The following is a 14,701-nucleotide window of genomic DNA, read 5'->3' as shown; positions in this document are numbered from 1 at the left end:
GCTGAAGTAACTGCAGCACACCCACCAGCGCTGTGAGCTGATAACTTGCAAAGTACGAGAATAAGGCAGAGCTCTCCTCTTGCTGACATTAGCAGTACTAGTTACTCATGCAACCTCCTTCAAGGTAGGGAGCTGGGTGACTTCTGCTAGATTGTCAGCGAGGTTAGAACAGCCTAAGAGTGCTGGATCACAATGATGTTCTTACTCCCATTTCTTCCTGTTCCCTTGATAGCTCAAGGAAGACAAGAGGATTTGAGGCAACACAAATGAAGATTCTATACACTCTGATCCCTTCCTGTGAAAGGAGATATTAACCAAGGTAAAAAACCATGCAGGGGATGGGAAAAGCAGATGGCATCACTGGACTCCCACGTAGTCCACCCTGGTTCAAGTCCCAGACCGGAGGCTTCAACTCACATTGGGTGTGTGAGTGTACGTGCCCAAGATCCCGAGAGGAGAACGGAGAAGGGATTGCAACATGGTCATCCCCCGAGGGGTGATTTCTCACTTTCTGTCTCTTTGGCAAGCACATGCACCCTATACCAAAAACCTCTCAAAAAACAAACAAACAAACAAAGAAACAAACAAAAACATGCAGGGGAAATGGCCTCATTTCCACCAAGTGATGGTGGAAGCTTTCTCACACTCCCATCAGGACCTGACAAAATGGACCCTGGACAAGCCCATTCTTCAAGCAGAACCACTGGGGCAAATGCCCTAGTTCCTATAATGTGAGGAAGGAGTAGCACTATTATTTCCAGAATATTATAGTTTAAGAATTTAAACTTCTTAGTGGTATTTCTAAGGGCTTATAAAATATACCAACAGGGCAGCCTCCTCTCAAATATGTTTATCTTGGTTAAGCCTTGAACGGGTGGGAGAGCCCAACTCTCACACTTCTAGAGAAGGAATCCCTGACTTCTGAACATCCCTGCATTTGCATAGACCAACAGTCACAAATTAGTAGCCTACGATGACCCAGATTTTATCTCCAAAGGTTTTTGGTTGGCCTGTTGCAATGACTTCAGATAGCAACTAACCAAACTGGGCCAACTTACGGGTTAAGGGTAAAGTCCTCCACACGACAGGCATTGCCTCAAATTAGTGATCCCAGGCCACCCTCACTTCTGACCTGGTGGCTATAAATTCAGAGGGTCTTGCTACCCTCTTGGGTTTGATAATTCACTAGAGTGACTCACAGAACTCAGGAAAATGCTATACTTACAGTTTTATTGTAGGGATCAGTAGATGGTGTAATGGCCACGTTGCTGGACTCCCGCGTAGTCAACTGGACCTGACAGCTTCAAACTCACGCCGGGCACATGTGTGTGCGTGTCCAAGAACCTGAGAGGAGAATGGAGAAGGGATTGTGGCATGGCAACCCCCCCGGGAGGTGATTTCTCACTTTCTGTCTCTCTGGCGAGTACACATGCTATACAGCAAAAATCTCTCTTAAAAAAAAAAAAAAAAAATATATATATATATATATATACCATTAGTTTTATTATAACAAAAGCACTCAAATCAGAGCCAGTCAGAGAGACACATAGGGTGTGGCTTGAGAGGGCTCCAAAGGAAAAGTTTCCATTGTTCTTCTCACATCCTGAGGGATACATTATCTCCCCAAGCCATTGATATATAACAATACAGAGAACCATCACCCAGGGAAATACATCCGAGTTTTGGGTAAGCAGAATTTTTACTGGAGCTTCCTTACGGGCATGACTGGATAAACCATTGGTCAGGTTACTCAGCTGTTAACCCTGATCCCCTCCCGGCCAACTGGGCCGATATCACTGGAAAGCTTCAACCCTCTGATCTCATGGTTGGTCCTTCTGGAATGACCAGCACCCATCCTGGGTCATCCCATTTGCATAAATTATTAGGTATTGTCCAAGGGGACCACCGTGAATAAGAGAGACACTTCTACCCTCAATTACAAGAGTTTTCAAGACAACCTCCCAGGATTCAGGAACGGAGACCAGCCAAATTCTTACTATGCATTTGAACAATATTTAAGTTTTATTTCAAATTAGCTACCAACATCTTTCTTTTTTTAAAGAATTATTGGGGCAAGCAGGTGGTACAGTAAAGGCACTGGATTCTACATGTTTCACCACAGTTTGAGTCCCAGACCTGGTGGCTTGCTGTCTCGCTTTCCCTTTCTCTGTCTCTATCTGGTCAAACTGAAAAATAATAACAACAAATTGAATTAAATAAATAATTGCTAAATAAAAGATTTTGTTTTATTTATTCATTCACTTTTATTTTTAATATGACCAGAAAAAAACTGAGAAAGCAAGCCACCAGGTCCAAGACTTGCATCATGGTCAGCCGTGTGGATGTGTCTAGCACCTTAACCACCATGCCACCTGCTGATCCCCAAGCTACCAACATCTTAAAATCATTGATGTTTACAAAAAAAAATCTAACCACCAACAGGTGTTGTGGTGGTTAAGGCCTCTCACCCACCACCCCCCAAAGTACACAGGCCCTAAGGCAAAAAACTCTAAAAAGTAAATAAATAAATAAAAATAAAGACAACTGTCCCTTTGTGGCCTATTTAGGGCACATTTTTCACATTTTTGTGCTTCTTGTTGGTAATTTTGCTATTTAAAATGACTGCCGTACATAGTGCTTACGTGCTGTCTGTCATCCCTAGGTGTAAGAAGGCTGTGTGAGCCTGATGGAAAACATACCTGTGTTAGACAAGCTGCATCAGGTATGAGTTACAGCCCTGTTGGACATGAGTTCAAGACTAATAAATCCACAACATGTATTAAGGTGTCTTCAGACAGAAACACACTTAAAACAAGATTATGCATTGATCTGTTGATAAAAAGACTGTGACCAGGGCTGGCAAGTGGTGTGATAGTTAAAATGCTGGACTGCCACATGGCCAATTGCAGTTCGAACCCCGGACCTGGCAGCTTGAAAATCACGTGAGGTGCATGTGCGTGATTACCCGAAATCCCAAGAGAATGGAGAAGGGACTATGGTGTGGTCATCTCCACTAGGGGGTGATTTCTCACTTTTCTCCTCTGTCTCTCTCAGGCAAGTAAATGCACCCTATGGCAAAAATCTAAACAAAAAAGACTGTGACCAGAGGCTCCCTGAAACTCATCCTGCACTTCCTCTAGGAGCGGCGGTTCAGAATTCACTAATTCAGTGTACACAAAAACGTACAGAATGCAACCACTGCCAAATAATGAGGACCCACTGTACTTGTGAGACGGTGAAATGCACACTGGAGTTTTCAGCGTAAGTCACACCCATGTTGGGGAGGCAGGCAGATGTGGGGTGGGAACCAAGATCACAAAGAAGTAACAATGAAGGATGCTATCTTATTTTAAACCAGAAAATGGCGGGGCTGATACTAGCCATCTCCTCCAGGCCAAACGACATTGGCTGGGGTGTGACAGTGACTAGAACTCAGGACGGGAAGTCGGAAGGCCTAGTTTCTGGTGCCAACTCTGCCCGTTAGCTCTGTTATCAGCAACGAAAAGCACAAACACGTGGAAAGTGTACCATTTAACTTTCTACTGTAAGCTGGCCCAGCCACAGTGGCACAGATGGAAGGGCACCCCTGTGTGATGCTGGAGCCATGGGGGAAACCTGGGTCCAGACCCCAGGTAAACTTAAACACACCAGGGGTGCCCACAGGTGCACTCATAATGCTGGCTGGCTGGAGAGCAAGGCAGCACCTCAAGACCCTGTCAAGGATACCGGTCCCTTCCCTGCTCTAGCACTCTCTCATGAAAGAAAGAAATATACACTTAAAAAAAAAAAAAAAAACCTCTAGGGACCAGCAATTGGCATAATGGCTATGTCTCTGGACTCCCACGTAGTTGACTGCGGTTCAAGTCCCAGACCCGGTGGCTTAAACTCACGCCGGATGCGTGCGCGTGCGTGCCCAAGATCCCAAGAGGAGAATGGAGGAGAAGGGATTGCAGCGTAGTCATCCCCCTAGGGCGTGATTTCTCTGGCGAGCACACGTGTCCTACAGCAAAAACCTCTCCAAAAAAAAAATCCTCTAAGCATCAATTTCTTTATCTGCTAGAGCCAGATAAAAACTTGAGACTTTAAGTCACATTTGTGATCATTGTTTACAAAAGATTTTCACATAAATTATCTCATTGAATGACCTCAGTGTACCTTTCTTATTCCAAAATTATTTTACAGAGAATCATTTGAAAAATAATAATAAATCAAATGTAATATTAAAAAGAATTTTCCTTTGGAATTTTTTTTTTAACTTAAGAATTATTTAACTTATTTTTAATTTGACCAGAGAGGGACAGAGCATGCAAGATAGAGAGGGAAAGTGAGAAAACAAGCTGCCAACTCCGGGACTTGAACTTTGGTCAGCCATGTGGGAATCCAACAACCTTAACCACCACACCACCTGCCGGCCCTGGAATGTTTATAATAGACAGAAGGAGGACTTCAAAAAGTTCATGGGAAGTGACATTAAAGTACGAGTTTACTTTGGTACCAAAAAAGTTAGAAATCTGTTTTAATGAAGCACTTCCTCATATAAGAGTTAGATGTCTGTGGGATTATCTTTAAATCATATTATCTCAGCATTTTCTTCCAAGCAGTGAGAGAAAAAAGCAGCCTCAATCTGGGGCCACCCCTTGCCTCAAGGCCCCACACCACTAATTTTGTAAATGCGGAGAAGCAAAAGCACCACTAGGTGGAGCAGGAACAAAAGACATCGATTTACCTGCCTCTGAATAACGCAAGCAGTCTCTAGGCGGGATTTCAGCCCACAGTCCAAGTGCAGAGGCGTGATGAAGCGAGGTCATTTTCTGGAGAACTTAGAGAAGTCAAGGCAAAATCAGAACTAGAACTTGGTTTCTTCCTTTCCTTGCGTCCTGTCCACAAAACCGGGTCGAAGGGAGAGAATTCTTTTTCCTTTTTCCTTGGGTTGGACAACTTTTTCCTTTTCCCTTTTCTCTGGGTTGGACAACCACCCAGAACCTTGGATTCCACTTTCTCTCTCTTTTTCGTTTGCCAGAAGGAGCATGTGCTCTCTGGAAACAGAACTCCCTACTGTAGGGAATGTCCCAATCCTTCCTCCATTCCTCCCTCCCCTCGCGATTTTGGGCATGCACACACTTGTTTCCCAAGCTGCTGGGGTCCAGGACCCACAAGGTCAGCCGTGTGGAATCCAGCTCCCAAGACCATCAAGCCACCAGCTGTTCTCTCTCTCTCTTTTAACTGTAATAATGCTAAGAAGAGTAAAGATTTTTTAAATTTTTTAAAAGAATTATTTATTTTTAATTTTTTATTTACTCATTCATTCATTATTTGGGGGGGGGGGGCGGAGAGGTTTTTTCTCTATAGGGCGCGTGTGCTCGCCAGACAGACAGAGACAGAAAGTGAGAAATCACCCCCCAGGGGGGATGGTCATGCAGCAATCCCTTCTCCTCTATTCTCCTCTCGGGATCTTGGGCACACACGCACACCCACCCGGCGTGAATTTTAAGCCACCGGGTCCGGGACGCGAACCACGGTCGACTACATGGGAGTCCAGCGACACAGCCATTACGCTAACTGCTGGTTCCCATTATTTTTTAGATTCTGACCAGAGAGAGACAAAGGAAAAGTGAGAAAGCAAGCAACCAGGTCCAGGACTTGGACCATGTCAGCCACGTGGGAATGTCCTGTGCCTTAACCACCATGCCACCTGCTGGTCCCCAAGAATTTTTTTTTTTTAAAGAGATAGTTGCTACACAGTGTGTGCACTCGCCAGACATAGAGACTGAGAAACTGAGAAGTTACTCCAAGGGAGATGGTCACAATCCCTTCTTTATTCTCCTCTCGGGATTTTGAGCATGCACACCCACACACAAGCCCTGCGTGTTTCAAGCCGCAGGGTCTGGGACCCGAACCATGATCAGTCATGTGGGAATCCAGCACCTTAATCACTACGCTAACTGTTGGCACTAAGAAATTTGTTGAGACAGGTGAAGGGACTTACTTTAGGTACAGAGATGCTACAGACATAGTGTTCATAAATTTACTGACCCCTTAGAGCAGGATTAGGGCTCTCCTGCCAAGCACCAACTGTACATTCAGGCCAGACCCCCTCCTGGCAGGTACCCACAGAACAGCTGCCCACGGAAGTGAAGGCAAAGCCCAGGGATGAACATGCGCAGGAGTGAGGAGCTAAGTTTTCAGGACGAGTGGGCACACAGCCTAACAAGCATTCCTTTAAACCTAGCAGGCCATCAGCTTAGTGACACCCAGTAACCCAACTGGATCCCCATGGGTAGTCCCTGCTTCCCACCCTGGGGCCTCAAGGGACAGGCCCGGAGCAAGCCCACCAGGCTCTCCAAGGACACCTTGTTGTGAGGGATGTCTTTCCCTCTCACTGGAAAAACAAACTTCAAATATGTAAGGGCTATCCCCCAGCTAACACCAATCTAGTGCTGGTGTCCAGACAACACCGGAAGGTCCTAGGTTCTCTGCCGGAAACCTTCCTATTCTCTCCCTGCTCTTGTGCCTGTGATCCTGGCCGGCTGGGGACTGATCGCATGTGAAGAGACTGTCAAGGATACTGTCCCTCTCAGTTGAGAATAATAAATATTGGGCCAGCAGGCAGCATGGCGATTAAGGTGCTGAACTCCCACGTGGCCAACCACAGTTCAAGTCCTGGACCTGGTGACTTGCTTTTCACTTCCCATCATCCTCTCTGGTGAGCACGTGATCCCTTGCAAAAAAGAAAAAAAAAAGAAAAATTTTAACGGAAAGAGAACATACTCCACTATAGATTTAAGGTCTTTTGCCACTTAATACTTCTCATTCAAAGGCAGAGGCTAAGATGAAAAGCAATGACCAATAAAGAGCACAACTTCGTTCGAAGATGTACTAGGTATTTCGCTTAAATACTTACGAAATGTTTAATGATCTCAACAACAAAAATCACAGCTCTTCCACACCCAATTGAGGAAACTGGTTAAGGTCGACTTTGAGAAGTAAAAACCTCAACAAAATCTGCAGCAGAATCAGGACACAATTAAAAAACGCGAACTAAAGGAGGACTAAAATATATAGATCAACGCAGGAACGTCTAGCTGGCGACCTCGGCTGTCATCGTAGGCCAACTTCGCAGGCGCCTTCCCGTCTCCCACCATTTGGCCCGCACCTCGGCCCAATCCGCAGGGTTTGGGGGTCCACGACCTCCCGTGGTGGTACCGGGAGGCGGCCCCGGTCCAGTGAAAGCACACTTCCGGGGCCGTCTCCGAGCCGGCTGCAGATTGTCCGAGCAAAGTCCCCGGTGCAAGTCCCACGGCTCAGGGACGCGCACAGGCTCGCGGGGACCCGCTCCGTTGCTGTCCCTGCGGCCACGAGGCCTAAGCCTCGCCCCGGGCCCCCCGAGAGCCCGCGGCTGACAGAGCCTAACTCTTCGCGGCGGCAATGGGCACCTCCGGAGAAGCCCCGGGCCGACCGCGGCCTCTAGGCGGGACGCGGGGGATGAGAGGGCGGGCTGGCGGCCACCGCAGGGCCCGGGAGGAGCGAACGGACCAGCAGCTGACATTTTTTTTTTTTTGTCTGTTTGTTCCAGAAAGGATGGTGGATGGCGATAGGCCACAGGGCTTTTCCGAACGCTGAAAGTCAGCGAGAAAAACAGCGCGCGGGGAGCAAAAGCACGGCGCCTACGCCTCTTGCGAGTCAGGGTTAGATTACCGGGTCCGCGCCCGTCCCGGGCCCACCCTCCACTCCCTCCGCGCCGCCTGCCCGGTGTCCTTATAAAGGGGAAGGCGCTGCGCGCGCGGATTGGACGAAGGCCTCCCGCCACGCGTCTCGCGAGAGTAGACTGTGCAAGCTATTTTCTTTTAAAGTCCGGTTCCTGGCCATGTGGACGATCTGCACCCCTCCCCCACGTCGGAGTACGTTGGGATTTTATTTTTTTCCCCCACGACATAATATAAATGCAAAACTAACGTTGGCGGTTCTTGGAGCGCTCACTTCTATCCCCGGTGGAACGGGCGCGGTGCACCTCGACAGACTCAAAGACAGTGATAGTCACAGAAGTTTTAGGGCCAAGGACACGGAGCAGTGATTTGAAATTCTTATCATCACATTGTGAGGGGAACTTGACTGAGATAGATACCCAGTCAAGGTTGACTACTCAAAAATCTTGTCTGGGCTCAGTGGGCTGCGTCCGAGTTGCTGTCCTGCCCTTTCACACTGGACTGCTTTCTCCTCGGTTTCTCCTACGTGCCCACCTCATTCTAGTCCTAAAGACGGAATAAAAGGGAGGCTTTAAAATTTTTTTTTTTAGGGAACCAGCAGTTAGCATAATGGCTATGTCGCTGGACTCCCACGTAGTCGGCCGCGGTTCATGTCCCGGACCCGGTGGCTTAAAACTCATGCCGGGCGCGTGTGCGTGCGTGCCCAAGATCCCGAGAGGAGAATGGAGGAGAAGGGATTGCGGCGTGACCATCCCCCCTGGGGGGTGAATTCTCGCTTTCTGTCTCTATGTCTCTCTCTGTCTGTCTGGCGAGCGCATGCGCCCTACAGTGAAAATCTCTTAAAAAAAAATGTTTTTTATTGGTATTTATTATTTTGTTTTAATTTGACCAGAGAGTGACAGAGAAAGGGAAAGCGAAATGACCAGAGAGTGACAGGGAAAGCGAAATGACCAGAGAGTGACAGAGAAAGGGAAAGCAAGATGACCAGAGAGTGACAGAGACAGAGGGAAAGCTAGAAAGCAAACCACCAGGTCTGGGACTGGAACCACACCTCACCATACGGGGGTCCAGTGCTTTCACCACCACACCACTCACTGGCCCAGGAAAGGGAGGCTTTTTAATTATTGTCTTTGCTTTAGAGTAATGCTGTGTTGTGATTCTGCAGGAAAGGATCAATCCACCGTAAATTGTCGCAGATTTTTATGATGGCCAGTAGTTGTGGTTTACATGTAACTGGCCTTCAAAGTTTGACTGGTGTTCTCAATCTGAGATCTGATCTGATCTAGAAGAATGCTAAAGGGAGTTGGTTTGTGACGAGTATATGGGCAGGGGAAATATAACCAAATGGAATGTTCACATTTTAGTTCCTCTAGATTACCTGAAAAGGATCGTCTATGATCCTGTGGAGAGGCTGGAGTCTGTACAGACTATTCCTGACTGGTTGCTGGTGAAGCAGGACAAAGCTAGCAAATGGAATTGGGAAAGGGTGCCAGAGCATTTGCCCATGTGGCTAAGATAGGGGGGGGGAACCCCCACAGGGCAGAAAATTCCCCGCCCAAGGAAGGCAGGCAAGAGTTCAGTGGGATATCTAGACCTTCGGCTACATTTGCTAAAGCCAATGAGATGAATCAGTGGGCCCCATCACATTTGATGGAGCCAATGAGATGAAAACAATTAGTAGGCCCAGCCAATGATTAGCCAACACAAACTTGATTTAAAAAGTTTAAGCCTCACAGAATGTAACTCCTGGGCCTTTTGAGCTGCTCTTTCTCTGTCCACTCAGGCCTAATATTACCTTGCTCAAAATAACTTAAATAAGACATGTGCCAAAAAATAAAATGGACCTCTTAACAAATGCTTTGCTCAGAGCAAACTGAGTTACTCCCTGTTCCACATACATGCCCATCACTTTACACCTCAGAACCTTGGTCCTATTAGTTAGTTCCCTCTGCCAGGAATGTTCATCTAGTCAGTTCTTTTTGTCGGGTACGTCCTGGAAGTGCACCATAGAAAACATCAGAGAAGGGGACAGAAATCAAAGGAAAAACACCATCCTGCCTTCTAAGAGCATCTCTAGCGAGGGCAGAAAGAATAGCAAGCCAAAAGATGAGGCTGCATAAATTAGATGTTTACCAGAAGTATAAGTAATAGACTAGATTGAAGATTATTACTAGAATCAATTCTAGTAATAGAATGTGCCAGAGGACACAGAGCCAGCAGGTGGAGTGGTGGTTAAGGGCACTGGACTCCCACATGGCTGACCACGGTTTGCATCCTGGATCTGGCAGCTTGCTTTCTCACTTTCCCTCTCTTTCTCTCTCACTGTGTCCCTCTCTGGTCTGATTAAAATAAATACATAAAGTTAAATAAAATGCTTTTATAAAAAAAGAATGTGCTAAATAACACAAAGTAATAAATACTACACAGAAGTAGTAGTATCTGAACTGGACTTGTAAAAAAAAACTATTTTACTGTATTTTGAAAGTACCTTTCAGTACATTAGTTCATTGAATTTCGCAGTGACCCTGTGAGACAGCAACCCCATTTTATGGATGGGGAGATTTATCTTCAAAATGTTAGAAAATGTGCTTAGATCATGCAACTGGTGGATGGCAGAGTCTGGACCTAACCAACAACATATGTTGCCCCTAAATTCAGAGAAAAAGACGCTCTATTAGGTTTAAATTTTAACTGTCCCTCAAGGCCAACCCCAAAGCCAAATCTATGGGAAAGTCTTGTTGAGCCCTTGATGGGTACTGGACCTTCTCAAAGACCCCTCAGCATGTTTAACTTCTCTTCGGACACTGAATCACTTCCTACCTGGTGTTACTACAATGAAGATGTGAATCCCACTGCTTCTGCTAGGCGACTTGTTCAGAATGGGATCTGGCTCCCGAGTTCACACTGCATCTAGCACAGAGTGGGTACTGGGTGCTGGGTACTGGATACTGGGTACTGGGAGTCACAGTACTTCCACTGTACTCCTGGGTACCCGTGTCATCTCAGACCCTTCTTTTCCCTTCGAATCAATTTAATTAGGGATCAAGGCTGTCAGTTTTTTTCATAATTTCTTCTTTCTAATTTCTATTATTATCTTGAGTAAAAGACTTGGCTACTTTGCATGTGGACTAATAACTTTCTACCTGATCACCAGATTTCCAAGGCATTCTCAGTCCATTTATTCTACAGACGCCTACCCCTTCATCTTAACATTACGGCACATGCACTTGCCAGAAAGACACAGAGAGGCAGAGAGACAGAGAGACAGAAAGCGAGAAATCACCCCCCAGGGGGGATGGCCACCAAGCAATCCCTTCTCCTCCATTCTCCTCTCAGGATCATGGGCACACACACACACACACACGCCGGGTGTGAGTTGAAGCCACTGGGTCTGGGATTAGAACCACGGTCGACTACATGGGAGTTCAGCGACATAGCCATTACGCTAACTGCTGGTACCCACTTTTTTCTTTTTTTAGAGCAGTTTTTGCTTGCCAGAGAGACAGACAGAAAGCAAGAAATCACCTCCCAGCAGGGATGGCCACACCACAATCTCTTCTCCTCCAGTTTTCTCTTGGGATTTTGGGCACACACTCATGTGCACTCAGCATGAGTTATTTTGTTGTGGTGGTTGTTTTTTTAAAGAATTATTTAATTATTCATTCATTCATTCATTTTAATTTGACCAGAGAGAGATACAGAGACAGAGAAAGTGAAAAAGCAAGCCACCAAGGATTCAAACTGTGGTTGACCATGTGGGAGTGTCCAGCACCTTAATCACCACACCACCTAATGGACCTGAGTTTTAAACTGGGGCGGGGGGGTCCAGGTCTTGAACCTTGGTCTACTATGTAAGAGTCCAGAGATATAACCATCATGCCATCTGCTGCTCCCTTTATTTCTCTTACTTTTGGTTTCCTTCTGTGCATAGACTATTTAACACGTAAACCTATTGAGTTGCTGGCCTTCATTTATCATCCTAGTCATAGCTCACTCTGCTCCACGAGTCTTCATTAGAATAAATAAATAAATAAATAAATAACATTTTAAAAAGTCAGTCCATTCAACAAGCCTTGGCTATGCTTTCTTTGTTCTCCCATATGGCCCAATGCTTATTCCATTATGCTTGCTTGGCTGTCTTTCTTCCTTTTTCTCCCTATCTACCCTAATGCCAACCCTGCCCATGATGGCAAACTCCTGTTACCAAGTTTTCCCTCACCACAGCAACCTTCTTCCCCAAACTGTTGATACAAGCTAAAATCTCTTCACTCATTTGTCACACAGCACATTGTATCACACATTGTTCTGGGAAATGTAAGCTCTTTAAGGTCAAGAATAGTGTCTCCTGGGGGAAACCAGCAGTTAGCGTAATGGCTCTGTCACTGGACTCCCACATAGTCGACCGCGGTTCACGTCTCAGACCGGGTGGCTTAAATCTCACGCCGTGTGCGTTCGTGCCCAAGATCCCGAGAGGAGAATGGAGGAGAAGGGATTGCGGTGTGACCATCCCCCCTGGGGGGTGATTTCTCGCTTTCTGTCTCTATGTCTCTCTCTGTCTGTCTGGCGAGCACACGCGCCCTATAGCGAAAACCTCTCCAAAAAAAAAAAGAAAAAGAAAAAAAGAATAGTGTCTCCTGTAGCTTTTAACATGGTCCTACTCAACAAACACTTCTTTTACTGCTTTATGATTATTATCCACCCCCCATTCTAGAAATGCAACAGACGTAGACATCCCAATAATTGAAATATTTTCTGTTCTCCCAGAAACATATAATATCCAAATTTTTCTGTCACATATATTCAAAACGTTTCCTTCCAACCATTTTGCCGGTATTTCAGAAGCATCTTTGGTGTACTATGTTGGGTCCAACTTCTTTAAATTCCGCAGCAGTGATCCACATGTCTTGGAAGGCAGAAAGAGATGCAAGAATAGAACCTCCCATCCACACCGATATTTTCCTTTCTGGGGGAGCTGTCACCTGCACGGTGGTATTGACAGGTGCCACCTTTGCAACATCCTTAACCAGCCGCCTGTCTAAACCGGGGAAGGAGGTGGATCCCCCAGCAAGGATAATATTGGAGAAGAAGGAATTCCTCAGATCTATATCACATTTCATGATGCTACTGAAGCACATCTGGTCAATGCCAGGGGCCTCGAGGTTCATAAGACATGGAGAGAAGAGGGCCTCTGGACACCGGAAGAGCTGGTCGTGGAGCTTGATGATTTTCCCATCGGGCAGTTTGTAAACTTTCTCTACCTGAGCAGGTTTCTTGGCCATTTCCTCCTCATAGTTCACTGCTACATAACAGGAGGTCTCTTTAATGTCTGTCACAACCCTTCTGTCTGCAGTGCTGAGCAGCATGATCCCATGGTCCTTCAACAGCATGGTGAGGTAGTTGGTGAGGTCAAGGCCTGCCAGATCTAACTGCTGGACTCCATGAGGCAGGCAGTAACCCTCAAAGACGGGCACACACTGGGTCACTCCGGCACCTGAATTCAGCACAAACCCAGTAGTAAAGCCAGCAGCAAAGAGAGCCAGCACGGCCTGGATGGACATGTAGAAGGCGGGAACCCCCAGGTGCTCGAAAAACACTTCCGTGGTCTGCTGTCGCTTGGCCAGCGGGTTCAGTGCCGGCTCGGTAATCAAGACGGGGCTATGACTGGGTGCTAGCTTCAGGTTCTCTTCGTAGATATGCTTCCACACGATCTCCATGTCCCCCCAGGAAACAATGAGCCCACGCTCCATTGGGTAGCTGTAGGGAGAATAATAAGACAAATGGCAGCTTCTTCATTTATTCCAGAGCCTACTCTTCTCACCCCTGGTTAATCCTCATATTCATTACAGTTAACCCTTTATGGGCAACAACTGCCTCAGCCTCACGGAGAAGGCAACTCAAGTGAAAATTAGCACAGTACCGTCCTCTGGAAATTTCGATGCTTTTTTTTTTCTTTTTTTTTTGGAGAGATTTTTGCTATAGGGCGCATGTGCTTGCCAGACAGACAGAGAGAGACATAGAGACAGAAAGCAAGAAATCACCCCCCAGGGGGAATGGTCACGCCGCAATCCCTTCTCCTCCATTCTCCTCTTGGGATCTTGGGCACGCACGCACACACGCCCGGCGTGAGTTTTAAGCCACCGGGTCCGGGACACGAACCACGGTCGACTACGTGGGAGTCCAGCGACATAGCCATCATGCTAACTGCTGGTTCCCTCCATGCTTTTTTTGATCCATTTTTTGGGGGGGGGGGAGAGATTTTTGCTATAGGGCGTGGAGATTCAATGGAGAGACAGAGACAGTGAGAAATCACCCCGTTGCGATAGCGGTGCTGCAATCCCTTCTCCATTCTCCTTATCTTCATTATTGCGATTTGGGGCACACAGGCACATGCGCCCCTCCGTGTTTTAAGCCCCGGGGTTCAGGACTCAAACCCCAGTTCACTACATGGGAGTCCAGCGACATAACCATTATGCCATCTGCTGGTTCCCCAAGACTGTGACTTTTTTTTAAAAAAATGAGAAATCGTCACAGTATTGTTTTAATTAATTGAAGAGACTAACTTAAGTGGCAAAAGATACCATGAATTAAGTAACATTTGTAACGACCTTGTCTAGCACCCGCGAGCTCTTTACACGTGTGAACATACATGTACTAACACAGCAAATGAAGTCCGGGCTGCAGGTGTTGGTACCCCGCGAAATGTGTGGCCCTCGCATTTGCAGTAGCCAGCTGGCAGAGACTTCCCCGTCCTCGCTTCCTTATCCTTCCTGCACCCCTGGGCCCCTAGGCCTGGGCCCCCTCCCTCGGATCCCACGGGGTCCTGCTCTCAGAAGCAGGTACCTGATGGACAGCGAGTGTCTCCGGTCCTGCGCTTGGTCCCCCACGTACAGTTCCGACGCGCCCTCCGCGGTCCAGCCCGGGGGCTTGGCGCGACCGATTATGTTCGGATAGACGAAGGTGGGCTCCCGGCTCCCAGCCATTCCCGCTTTGATCGCCCC

At 47.0% G+C, this 14,701-nt stretch overlaps 1 protein-coding gene and 2 long non-coding RNA genes across 3 annotated transcripts in view; all 3 read right to left on the bottom strand.

Annotated features, from left to right (window-relative positions):
* LOC106735049 (uncharacterized) overlaps positions 1-1,270 on the bottom strand; it is a 58,203-nt gene extending 56,933 nt beyond the window's left edge. Inside the window, exon 1 of the long non-coding RNA XR_001370483.2 lies at positions 1,226-1,270. This is a non-coding gene — a long non-coding RNA (uncharacterized LOC106735049). The remainder of the gene's footprint in view (positions 1-1,225) is intronic.
* Positions 1,271-1,283: 13 nt separating this feature from the next.
* Positions 1,284-7,767, bottom strand: LOC102488102 (uncharacterized). The gene is made up of 3 exons (XR_334786.3): positions 6,902-7,767; positions 4,727-4,819; positions 1,284-1,344 (listed from the first exon to the last, which is right to left on the bottom strand). It is a non-coding gene; the product is annotated as an uncharacterized LOC102488102 (long non-coding RNA).
* Positions 7,768-12,352: 4,585 nt separating this feature from the next.
* ACTRT3 (actin related protein T3) lies at positions 12,353-14,701 on the bottom strand (the record flags this gene model as incomplete). Its single annotated transcript, XM_006150306.3, has 2 exons — positions 12,353-13,457; positions 14,544-14,701. Coding segments are annotated over 2 exons (1,077 nt in total), but the record flags the coding sequence as incomplete, so codon positions are not given.

This window comes from Tupaia chinensis, unplaced genomic scaffold, assembly GCF_000334495.1.
Source record: "Tupaia chinensis unplaced genomic scaffold, TupChi_1.0 Scaffold000281_1, whole genome shotgun sequence".
Taxonomy (NCBI): Eukaryota; Metazoa; Chordata; class Mammalia; order Scandentia; family Tupaiidae; genus Tupaia; species Tupaia belangeri.
This window is presented reverse-complemented; position numbering and strand designations above follow the sequence as displayed.